This window comes from Octodon degus, unplaced genomic scaffold (assembly GCF_000260255.1).
Source record: "Octodon degus isolate 3935 unplaced genomic scaffold, OctDeg1.0 scaffold00176, whole genome shotgun sequence".
NCBI lineage: Eukaryota > Metazoa > Chordata > Mammalia > Rodentia > Octodontidae > Octodon > Octodon degus.
This window is the reverse complement of record NW_004524752.1, coordinates 3,393,146-3,406,415: the sequence shown is the minus strand read 5'-3', so window position 1 is coordinate 3,406,415 and position 13,270 is coordinate 3,393,146. Positions and strand designations below refer to the sequence as shown.

The 13,270-nt window shown below is 40.2% G+C and overlaps 1 protein-coding gene across 1 annotated transcript in view; it reads left to right on the top strand.

The window, feature by feature from the left end:
* Axdnd1 (axonemal dynein light chain domain containing 1) overlaps positions 1–13,270 on the top strand; it is a 145,506-nt gene that overhangs the window by 129,938 nt on the left and 2,298 nt on the right. The window contains exons 20-22 of the mRNA XM_023703604.1: positions 3,621–3,725; positions 10,452–10,534; positions 11,315–11,565. Coding sequence (XP_023559372.1) covers positions 3,621–3,725; positions 10,452–10,534; positions 11,315–11,565 — 439 coding nt within the window. The remainder of the gene's footprint in view (positions 1–3,620; positions 3,726–10,451; positions 10,535–11,314; positions 11,566–13,270) is intronic.

The following is a 13,270-nucleotide window of genomic DNA, read 5'->3' as shown; positions in this document are numbered from 1 at the left end:
TCCATCTTACCCCAGAAAGAATGGCTGTCATCAAGAAGTCAGCCAATAACAAATACTGAGGGGCTGTGAGGGTAAAGGAACCCTTCTTCACTGTTCGCAGGAGTGTAGACTGTACAACCACTGTCGAAATCAGTGTGGTGAGGCCCACTGTGTGAGACCTTCCACCACGCTCTCAGGACCCCTCCACCCCTCTGAAGCTAACCCAAGCCCGCTGCATGAGTGAAAACTTCCCCCGTACTCTGGGAACCCCTCCAGACCCAGCCCAAGCCCAGGCCCTACAAGTGTGTGGGAGAGTGTCTGCGCTCCCCTGCGTCACCTGGACCCCTTCAGACCCAGCTCAAGCCTAGTATCCAGGCCTGGGGTGAAACTCTGCAGCTGAAGTCCCTGCAGAGAGACTAGGAGCCAGAACCACCCAACTAACCCAGGAGCAGAACATCTTGCCAGAGGGGCACAATAGGTTCACTTCTAAGGGCTACAGCAGGAAGGTGCTGAGCACAGCAGCCAGATTAAGCCAGCCACAACTGGATGAACTCAGACAGATCTGCACCCGAACTTCAGTAGGTGCTAAGGTTATAACTGCACCAAAGCTCTACAACAAAGATCAGAGGACAGTGCTGTACAAAATGACAAAGAGAAAGAGCAAAATGCAATCTCAGGCCCTGAGTCCACCCAGAACAAGCGCAGAGGACACTAGCACAGAAGAAATTGGGAATCACACAGCTGAAATGTCTGAATCAATAGCATCTGAATTAAAGAAACAACAGCAGAAAGGTATAGAGGAACTCAGATCAGAAATAACCTCTGAAATAAAAAAAGGAATCTCTGAACAGTGTCTAAAGTAAAGAATCAACTGCAGAAACATATAGAGGAAATCAAATCAGAAATAATCTCTGTAGTAAAAGAATTAATAACTGCTTCTCAAGAAGACACTGATTAAAAAAATAGAGATTAGAAAAACGACAGATTCCTTGAATGAGCAATACAGGAAAGAAATAGATCGCATGAAGCAGAGTCAAAGAGATATAGAGGAACTTAAAATCTCAGTCACAAGTTTGCAAAAACTGTTTGAGTGAAAGTGAAGATAGAGTTTCAGATCTTGAAGATGCTGTCACAGCTAGTCAAAAGAAATATAGGTGCTTTAATAAATAATACTGGAAAAACTGGTTTTGAACATGTTGAAGATTGAAATTGGACTCATAGCTTTTACCATACAGCAAACTAAAATAAAAATGGATCAAAGATCTGAATATTACAACAGAAACATTAAATCTGCTGCAAGATAGAATAGGTAGAACTCTTGAAGACACTGACATAGGCAAAGACTTTATGAACAAAACCCTGATCACACAAGAACTATCACAAAGAATCACAACTATCACAACTAGAAGCTGACCTTATTAAAAAAGCTTTTGGAGAGAAATGGATATCACCTACAGGATGTAAAGACAACAGGGAGTGTGGGAAGAATATTTTCCAGCTGTTCCTCAGATAAAGGATTATTACTGAGAACATATAAAGAATTAAAAAAAATCAAACCTTCTATAGTTAAATCAGGGCCACCACCACATAGTGATGGACCTAAGGAAGAGCCAGATTGTGGTGGGTGATACAAAGGCGGGGTTGCAGCAGAAAAATGATGAGGCTGGGAAGGAAATGTGAAGGTGTCTGTGATGGCTGAGTCCTTCTGAACTTCCTATGGAAGCCTGAGATCCCAGATGATCCCATGTGCCAGATGAAAGACTAATATTTTAATTGTAGATAGTTTGTCTACAGTCCTGGGATTTCCAAGTTAGACTTTTAGCCATCAGTGACTCAATTAATTTCTATAGTAAAGCTACCATAGGATCACATCTCAATTCTCATACCATGAAAAGCACATAGGAAGATATCATTGGGTGGATTTCCTCCACTAGGATTCAGCTGTACATAGGAAATTCCTGACCCAACTATTCCCTTCCGTGGAATGATGAGGAGACTCACTCTTTCCAATACTGAAATTGTGGTATTTCTCTTTGTTAAATGAAATTCCTGAAATCTAAAAAAAAAAAAAAAAAAAAAGAAAGAAAGAAAGAAAGAAAAAAAGAAAAAAGAAATCAGTGTGCAGATTTCTCAAAAAGTTAGGATTGGAAATCCCATTCAACCCAGCTATTCCTCTCCCAGGTATTTTTCCAGAAGAACTGAAAACATCATGCCACAGCAATATATGTGCACACATGTTTATGGCAGCACAATTTATCATATTGGAAACAACTCAAATGCCCATCAACTGAGGAACAGGAAAAAAAAAGATGTGATATTTTTACACAATGGAGTAATACTGAGCTATTTTTATTTTTTTATTGTAACTCAGTCAGTTGATTGAGTTGTCCCTGATACAGGAAAACTAAGTTTATTTACAAATTTTAAGTTGTTTTTTTTTTTTCGGAACCGGGGATTGAACTGAGGCCCTTGTTCTTGCCAGGGAAGCGCTTATTCTACTGAACCATCTCCCTGGCTCCCTCAAGCTATTTTTAAAAAACAACTAAATTCAAGGGTTTTCTATGTATTTAATACATAGTTTACAGGGTCTCACTACACAGATCGGACTTATAGTGATCCTTCTGTTTTCAGCCTCCCAAGTGCTGGGCTTACAGGTGTGTGCTACCACATGAAGTCTCAATCGCTGTCTCAGTGCACCCCCAGGGGCAGGGCTGGCATGGCATGCCGGGGATTGAACCCCAGTCCCTGCATCTGCCCAAGCAGGCACTTTAACTCACTGAGCTATCTGGCCGGCCCCAAGTCTTTTATAGGTAAATGGATGCAACTAGATACCACACTCATAAATAAATCAGACCTGCATGTACAAACATCATATTGTCTCACTAGTGTAAGAAACTGAAAAAGTAAATAAAATCTGAAATGATACTGTGAAAGGGAAAGAATCTGCAGAAAGGGAAGAAAAACTGGGATGAGGAAAATGATGGGAGATGGGGTGAGAGAAGAGATATATTTATGTATGTGTGCAAGATGGCTTGGATAACTGCACTGCTGATTTCTGCTGATCTACAGAGGGGAGGGGGGCCTGGCCCTAGCTCAGTCCTTTAAGTGGCTGCTTCAACAAAGCTGTCAGCCTCAGGTTGCTGGAGTTCGAACCTCACAACTCTCCCGCTAGCCAAAAGTGCCCTGAAGGCATTCGAGGAACCAAAAAAAAAAAAACACCAGAGGGGAGCAGTTTATGCTTAAATTTTTTTCTTGTCTTTTTAAGTTTCGTATAACTTTTTAAAACCAATTTTCATGCTTATATCTGGTAATCTGAACAACTAATTTGAAAGCAACATTATGCAATACAGTTTCAAATTCCTATTATTTTTTTTGGTGAAGTTCTGTATTGTCCCTAGGTTTTTTTTTTTTTGTTTGTTTGTTTGTTTTTTGTTTTTACTATTATGTATTCTCTTTAGACAATAAAAAAATAAAAATTATAAAAACGTCTTCAAAAACATTTGCTGAATGATTATGGCAAATGAAATTAAAATTTTAGGTGCCATCTCCATGCAACTTGTTATGTCACTGTGTTATACAGCAGACTAACAGGTCCTTGGTGGGTGTTTTGGTTTGGTTTGATTTGTTTGTCTTTTCAGCAGAAACCTTCAACATCTACAGAGAAGGAAGAAGTCATTCGATTTATTGGAGAAGATGAAAATGTTCATTCCAAACCTCTATTTGAAGCAGATGCCTTGTCTTCCTGGGTATGTATCTGGAACTGAACTTGGAAATTTAAAGCTGTTAACATTATGTGAAAATGATGTGAATCTATATGACTTTTAGTTTTGCAAGAGAACAAGGTGCTCCTAAGTAATGTAGATCTTCTAGATGTTTTTTCTCATAGAATCTTCTATGAAAAACCCTCATTTTTTTCACCTTCACTTTATCCTATTCTCATCTTTTAGCCCCATTTTGATATCAATTTTATCCTTTTGTTCGCTTACAAATTCTCAGTCAATATTTGACCAATTGACATCCCCATTCAGCAGATTTTTGGGGGCTCTGTGATGATCACATACTTTAACCACAAGAATTGCTACAAGATTAGATAGTTAGTGATGGTGGCAGGAAGACCTTTAAAATTTCACCACAGAAATTTCATTCTAGGACCACGGTACACTACTTATTTCTCTATCACTGTCTGTCTGTCTATCTGTCTGTCTGTCTGTCTGTCTGTCTCTGTTTCTCCCCCTCTGCCTCCTGTTTTCCCTCCCTCTCTCTCTCCTGGATATTGTGATTGTAAGAGTCAGTGGGTGGGCTTCATTAGGTCAGTCCCCTGAAATTAGATTCAACATCGTATGTGTATATTCATATTGTGTATTTGCTTGGAACTGGAGGAATCAATACATTACATAAAATTTCTTACCCCTAAAGTTAAGAACCAGTTCACTGTTAAGGAGTCTGATCCATTGGATAGGTGTTGGTATATTTAAGGGTGGGCAGCTGTGGCAGGGGCAATAGATGATAGCTAGGTTATTGAGATTCAACCCTGGCTTAAAGGAGAAGCAAATTACAGGGGTGCACACTGGGGAAGTTATAGGCAATAAGATCTAATTCTGGTAGGAAGATATGAGAAATCATGTAGAGTGCAAAACTGGGGTGAGAAGAGTGCACATTCTCCCAGTGTGGATCATTTTCAACAAGTTTTTATAATAAAACATTAATGTATCAGTCATCAAGACTGCATGAGGGGCCAGAGATGTTAGAGGAGGCAGTACAGATGCAGGGATGCAATGCCATGAGACATGTTTTTAAAACCACCAACCCCAGGCAAAGCCTTCATGTATCAGACTTCTCACTTGAAGTAAGAACACTGCTTTGCTTTCCAAGAGATGCAAGGAAGTCAGGTCCTGGAGCCAGGAAGAAAGTGGGGGGAAAAGGTGCCTGGGCCAAAACTGGAGCACTGCATGTCTTCACTCAGGTTTTTGATCTGCTCCTGGACTCCGCCATCTGTATAATATTGTGTGGTACCATGTGGATAGATCAGTGAGGAGGATGTGGCTCAGAAAGTCAATCTCTGGGCTTGTGAAAAATTACTGCTGCTTAGATCACTGCAAACCAAGCTGTCTAGGCTCTCACTGACCTACAGCCTTGAGAGTGGATCAAAATGCTTTCTAGATGCACAATTATTCACAAGTTTCTAGAGATCAAGAATCACATTTGTCCTGTGCGGTAGTGGCTGGAGCATGCATGAGTAGATTCACGAGGAGCTCAAAAAAGAGGCTTGATTGAGCGAAGCTGGTGGGGCCAAGACTGATGCTGGTAACCAGAAGAGGAGGTTTCCTTGAACTGGCTTCTGAGGTCAGACATTTAGGCCAGAAGGTAAAGCTAGGGCTGGAGTATCTTGATTTGGGACACTTGTTCTTTCTGTTTACCAAGATAAAGGGGCTTCCTCTAGACAACAAGATTTTAAAACTTTCTACTTTTTTTCTTCTGCTTTGATTTGTTTTTCCTTTATATTTTTTTGAGCTGCCCAACCTCTTCTCCTAAGAACAAAATTAAGCATTTAGTAAGGCTACGTGTCCAGGGAACCTATTGGGGAGCTGCGCCCCTGGTGTCAAACACAGCTTCCAGGAGACAGTATGCTCATTGCAGATGGAGAGAGAAGAGGATAGGGAAGCAAAAACATTGTGACCTGCAGGTGCTGGGAACTGAGCTGTAGAACAGGAAAGCTCTAAGATGTAGCCAGGTCCTGGGCTTCTAGTGAGAAGAAGCTCCAGGCTACTGGGGAGCTAGGGACCCAAACATGGAGAATTCTAGTTCATTCTTTGTGTTTCCTTTTCCAAATGACTACAGGATAAGATTCTCCTGGGACTGAGGTGCAAGTGATACCTCAACAGGGGTGGTAGTGAGTTGTTACCAGTTTGGGTAGGCTAAATGCTTGGCCTGGTAATCCAGAGCCTTACTGCTATTGTTACCTGATGTCTTCGTGCCCACCATGTGAGTGGTCTAAATAATGTATTATTCAGAACTGTCCTCAGTGACATGGGAGATAGGGCTTTGGAGGAATTCCTTTTTGGTTGTGGTGTTTGTCGTCTATTTTTATTTTTTGAGACAATGTCTTGCTATGTAAATTCAAGCTGGCTTATAACTCCCTATTGTATACCAGGCTGGCCTCAAATATTGGTAGTCCTTCTGGCTTAGCCTCCTGGGTCCTGGGGTTATAGGATGTACCACCATGCCCAGTTGTAGGGATACCTAAGCATTATACTCAAAGCAGGTACTCCTTACCAAAACATGGCCTCCCATGATGTACATAAGCTCTGCTACCAGTTTGGCATTATATATAAGTCATGGGTGAACCAAATGATCCATTAAGCAGCACTGACTTTGCTTCTGTCTTTCCTAGGGGAAGGCTACTCTCCTTCATCTGTGGCCCAATTTAATCAGTTCTAAGTTGTTTTACAGTGACCTTGTGGTCCTTCCTGAGCCAGAATTAGAATCACAATCCTGGCAGCCTGAATTCTGTAACATTTCAGCTTTAGAGAAATGGGATATCTAAATTCAGGAAGCTCCCTCAGAGGTTACCAAAAATGTTCAGTACAGCTCACCCTAATGCAGACACTTAACTGTGTCATTAAGGTGACTGATCACTTAGCTACTCAAACAAGAAAGACATTAGAAACAGACTTTCTAAGGATTGTCTTAAAACCTATAGGTCTTGTCTATATATAAAAACTTATGTCTAAAGAAAATAGGGTATTTTACTAGATCACCTGTTAACTGCTTTGGAAGAGCGAGCAGGTCCCAAATTGGGATCAGTAGTGTTTACAACACAAGAATAGATATTCTGGCTTTACCTCCTCATTTGTGTTAAAGGAGAGCTGTGTTCTCCTTTTATAACACCATGTACCTTGGCCATAGGGATCAAAAACATTGATTAATCATTTTATTTTATTTTTCTACAGTTTTATTGATAAACAGATAGCAATGAGACAGTTTCAAATCAAATCGGAAGTACAGTTACAACAAATAATACACTGCATATATTCTTCTTAGTGGTTAATTGCTGTACAAGATGCGGACTTGTGATCCTATTTACAAACACCATTAGAACAAATCATTCTATTCATTAAGACAATGCAACTATATATCTACCCCAACCACTTTGAATACACAGATACAGAATGGACATTCATCGGTGTACCCCATTTTTCCTAAGTTCCGTTATTGAATATTATAGGTGTGTAAACTCAGCAAAATATTCTAAAAGAGTCCAGTAGCCCATAATAGCATTGGGTCTTCTGTTTAACTGGCAATGTCAGAAATTATTGACCTGAGTCCCCCACAGCTTAACTTAACTGATTAATCATTTTATAATAGCAATCTGAAAGGGACTTTGAAATAGAAAGCTCTAGAAAGTATGTCCAAAGCTGATAGAAACACAAACCTGGCTGGAAATTGAGTGCTGAAAACTGAGCCCAAAGGAGCTGGTGTTGCAGCAAAACTGAGTCCAGGAAAGGAATGACACCTGCAGAAGTCAGGAAGCAATGAACAGCTTTATTTTACACTGGTGGCTCTGGCTGGAATAACTTTCAACAAGAACCAATTGTTAAGTGTCTGTTAACCAGCATTTTTATATAAGGCATAAGCAGGAGTCACAAAGGTGGGACAGGACAGCCTGGCAGTTCCTGTGAGTAGCTAGCAGGTGAGATAATCAGTTACTGGGCTAGATTAATGGCCATCAGTTACAAGACTAATTAGCGACCACAAAGCTTGGTACAATCAGACATCCTGAAAGTTCAGTTACATTCTCATGGTTACAGGGCCAAGAGAGAATTACTGAGCTATTAAACAGTTATAGAGCGAGGCACCTTCAAAGAGAACAAAGTTTTAAAATGAACAATTTTTCCTAGTACAGTTTCCCTTTCACTGACCCTGGAGCCATATCTTCTCTGAGACATGCCCAACCTAGAGAGGTGGGTCCATTAGTAGAGTCAAACCCCCCGCAAGACCAAGCCAAAAAGGTCAATTGGAATCAGACCAAGATGATCTTGAAGCTGCACCAGAGAGGAACAAACAAGGAGAGCCCAATACATTGTAAGAGCTAAGGGGTCATGTTCATCTCTGTCACTACAGTGAATGAAAGTGTGTGAAAGCCATGGGAAGGTTAAGAATATGAACAAAAGGTCAAATGTAGAACTGTGATTATCTTTGAGGCATCTACATCATTATATGCACGGTACATGGGTAATTACTACTAGATATACATAGAAGATGCTAGCAGCCAAGAATCCAGCATTTCAAATCAAAAGAATTTTCTAAACAGTTGGATGTGGATCCCTAAACATTACTTTCTACTTGCCAGTATCAGAACAGAGGGATGTTTTCTGGGTATATTATCACTGAATATATATCTGGAGATTGAATAATTAGAGTCAGAAGTTCAAATGTATGCAGTGTACAATCCTGGTTTTCCTTGGGTTACATATATGTTTATAGTTGTTTCACAGGGCCATAAAACATATGTATAATTACATTCTAAAAATGAATAAATATTATGTACTGTATAGGAATAGCCATATCACATGCTGCTTGCTCAAGCTGAAAGTATATTAGTTTTCCCTTATCTGTGGGGGATACCTTCCAAGACCTCTAGTGAATGCCTGCAACCACAAACAGTACCTGTATTAATCAGCTTTATGTCACTGTGACAAAATATCTGAGACAAACAACTTAAAGGAAGAAAGGGTTATTATAGTTTAGTTTCCATCCATGATTACTTGGCCCTATAGTCATTGGGCCTATGAGGCAGAGCATGGCGGGGGGCGGTGGGTGCATCAAACTGCTTACCTCATGGCATCTAGGAAGAAAAGGGAAAGAGGAGGAACTAGTGTCCCAATATCCCCTCTAAGGAAATGATCCAATGACCTAACTGCCTTCCATTGGGCCCTAGCTCCTGAAAATTCTGTCACCTCCCATTAGCACCAACAACTGGGGACCAAACCTTCAATACACAAATTTTTTGGGGGAGGGCAAAACAGTAGCTATGCAGGTACTGTGATACTATGACAGCTAATCTAATAGCCAAGAGCAATAAGGTGTGTAGCATATATAGCAGGGATGCGTGTGACAAATGGATAATCTCATCCATGGTGCAACAGGCCAGGATGGTAACACTACTCAGAACAGCATCCAATTTTAAGCTTATGATGTGTTTATTATTTATGCAATGGTCCCTGTGATGTTTTCAGACAATGTCTGACCATGGGTAATTGAAACAGCAGAAAGGAAAGTCATATATGGATAAGGAAGAATTATTATAGTTACTTTTCAAACAGATTACCCAAGAAAGGGCAACAAAACAGACAAAAAAATATGTGACAGAGAAATGAAAAGAGTAAAATATCTGACTAAAAGTTAAAAAACAACACAATATATTTTAAGGGAAAAGGTAGTACAGCATGGTGGAATGTGTGATTAAGGATGAGAGGCCTAGCTAGATAAGGGTTTGGCCTCATCCCGTTAATCATGGTGTCATTATGGAAAGTTTCCTAATGTATTAGTCATCTTCCTGTTTCTGAGACAAAATATCCAGCACCCACAACTTAAAAGAGGAGAGTATTATTTGACTTACGGTTTGCAGTGGGTTCATTCCAAAGCCTGCTCACTCCAAAGCAGAAATGGCAATGGGGGGGGGGGGAGCCTGGGAGATAAATGCTGCTTAACCCACAGCAGCCAGGAAGCAGAGAGTGAGGAGGAGCTAGGAACAAGGATACACCCAGGTTAGCTGTCCAGTAACAGCTTCCAACCAGGCCCTGACTTCTAATAATACACTGAGCTATGAACTCATTAAGAGATGAATACACTGATGGGTATAGCTCCCCCATGATCCAATCCAAACACATGGGACATCGGGAGACGTTTTAGATTTAAATCATAACATCAACACTCAGATATTTATTTCCATGTACAGTGTGGGGTTTATTTGCCACCATTTGGAAAGACACAGATAGATGGGATTTTTGTTAAGTACATATTTCCCAGGAAAATGTAATATTCACTTGAAAGTATGCTTATCATTTTTTCTTCTAATACATTCCTCCACCTTATTTTGATTTCAGTAATATATCTAGATTCAAAATAAGTGATTTTATTTTTCAAATTTTCTCTGTCTGGCAAGATTTATACCTTTATCTGATTTTTATTAAGTTCCTTAAGGAATTAAACAATCTTATTTGACTTTGCAATATCATATGCTTAGTGAAGTAATGAAATTCTTGTCCATATGTAGTATGAATAATTAGGAAGTTGCTACTTGACCACAGGCAATCCTCATTGTTTTTTGTATTAAAGGTATGTTTAATCATATATTGGATGAATATAAGCAGTAGAAAAAGAATATTGTAGAAGACTTGATCTTAAACATCCTGAAGAAGTAGAATATTAACTGTTTTGATTCCCATTCATTTATATATTTCCTTTGTCAGAGAGAATCAGCTAACCAAGGTACGCTGACCCAAAAGTATCTTGAAGCAATGACTGTAATTGAACATATGCAGGCAAAGCTAATGTAAGTATGAAGTGTCATAAAGATAAGAGAATGAAAACTGTTGGTCAGCAGATTGAGCGGAGAAACCCATACTCGTTTGCTTACCTGTCTGTCTTGCTTGCATTAGTCTCATTGGGGATGCGTAGCTCCAAATCTTTTGGAGGCAGTGAATATCATGGCTGTGGTAGGAATGTCCACTCTTATCCACCATGCAGATGGAAGTCAGAGTGTGTGGGGGGGGATATTATGAGTGATTCAATTCAGTATGTTTTCTAATAGATGACTTAAAGAAAAAAAAAACTAGCACTGGGAGATTCTAGTGTGTTTAAGAAAAAATGTTGCATAACCCAAAGAGTAGGAGAATTTCTCAAACTGGTTGTCTTGACTGTAAAATCTGGCTTTAGAGGCACTAAAAAATAAGGAATACTATTGGACTTAATTTATTGGATCACATGAAACCAAAGTTAACTCCTGAAAAGAGGGTCCCTATTGATAGAGAATTTCAAATACCCCAAAGTGTAATTCACCAGTAAATGATAAATGTTATTTCTTAAATCATGGCATGATTGCAACTCTAACATTAGTATCTAGAAGTTTCTGGGCCTTCAATTCTTTGTTAATCTTTGATGTTCCTGCTTCTTCTATTTATCCTTGAATACACATCCATCTACTCCCACTGCCTTTTTTATTTTACACAGTGAATTTCTGTGTCAGAGATACTTGTTCACCACCTTTCTTTTCTTTTCTTTCTTTTTTTTTGTGTGTGTGTATGTGTGTTTTTCTACACTTTGCTCACATCAGGGAGGTTGAAAGCAGAGCCAGAAGGGCAGAAGAAAGGTTTGAGGATGTAAATGAAAAGCTTCATTATACTCTCATAAGAAATACCGATCTGGAGAAGGAGCTAGAGGAAATGGCCTTTAAGCTGAAGCCACAGTCTGAAAAGGAAGAGGAAGTCGAAGAAGAAAAAGCAGAAGAGGAGAAAGAAGACAAAGAGGAGGATGAAGAGGAGGAAGTCAGGCCAGCCAAAAGTGTTGTAAAACCTCAAAAGAAAGGTAAAACTTGCTTTCTCATTTTGCTTCTTTTGGGTTATATTTAAAAATAAACCTTGACTTTGTCACAAGTATTTTAAAAGAACATCAATATCCTTTTTTTTTTAACGTATTTGGTACAGGGTCTCGCTATTCAGCTTGGACTTGTAGTGATCTTCCTGTCTTAGGCTCCCCAGCACTGGGATTACAGGTGTGTGCCACCATGCCCCATCTCGGTAACCAGCTTGGTGTGGGGCCAGCACGGCATGCAGTACCGGGGATAGAACCCAGGTCCTTGTACCTGCCAGGCAGGTACCGCTGAGCTATCTCCCCAGGCCAAGCATCAATATCTTTAGAACTGATCCTACTTCTCATAGGTGTGCACTTACTGTTAACTATCTGATCCAGGCCATATACACACACCGGCGCGCGCGTGCGCACACACACACACACACACACACACAAACTAATAATTGTGGCCAAATAAAATAACACAAAATATAATTTTTACTTTAAAAACTGGTAGATATATTTTTACTGAAAGAAAACAATGCTGATGAAAAGTTGTAACATAGTTTTACAGATAATACTGGGGAAATGCTGGAACTACTTCTGCTTTCCTCCGTCACCCCCATCTTACCTCCAGCAAGAGCAATGAACTCCATCTGCCCTTGTAGCCCCTGACCTGATACCGGGGGCTATGAGGGCTGATGGAGTACTGTTTGGAGGAAGAGTTTGAGCTTACCTTCTTTATTGCCATCAACTCTGAGCTGGTGAAAACATTATTTATTCCAAGGGTGACAATTTTTTAGTTTTAGGTTTCAAATATATGTGAAATTTTTTTTCATGAATTTAAAAAAATTTCATCCTCTTAAATTCTGGAATGTAGTTTTATCCCTACAATGTAAAAACTAAACCTTTTAAAAACTAGACCAGATTTAGAAATATAAATATGCAAACCATACAAAAAGCCTAGGTTAGGACTGGGGAGATAGTTCAGCAGTCTAAGTGCCTGCCTGGTACACATAAGCACCCGAGTTTGATCCCCAGTACCAGAGGCCAAGTGGGTCCCAAAACTGGGCTGGGGGCACACACCTATGATCCCAGCACTGGGGAGGCTGAGACAGGAGGATCACTATGAGTCGGAGCTGTGTAGTGAGACCCTGTACCAAATATATAAATACATTAAATTTTACAAATTTAAGGAAAGCCAAGGTTAAACTGAGAGGTTACTTCCATATGGAATAAGAAACTTTAATTGTGCCCATTTCTATAAAGTCCTTGAGGCTTAGGCCAGATTTGAGAAGTTTTAATGATTTAAGATAGAGGTAGCTATGCACAGTTAGTCCCCACCCTGTGCAAGCCATTTCCACTCTGCTGCCACCTTGCAGACACTGCCGTCACGGTCAGCACTGAGGGCCCGAAAGCGGAAGATGCGAAGCTTCGCAGAGCTCAGGAGGTCTGGCTCCTCACCAAGGCAGCCACTTGCCCTGTGGGTGACCAGAATGTCCATCAGGCAGACATTTCTTAGAGTCGGCAGATAGCCCTGAAGAAGTGCAGATGCAGACACCGCTCTGCTTGTGAGAGGGTGTTGGAGTCACCGTCTCCTCGAGAGCTGTGCCATGAAAGAATGGAAGAGTAGATCATGGTGCGTAAGGAGCCTGTCCGCTCTGAGTAAAGAGAGAGACCCGGACAGAACAGAACGTCTTTATTTTTCTTTTGATGTTCA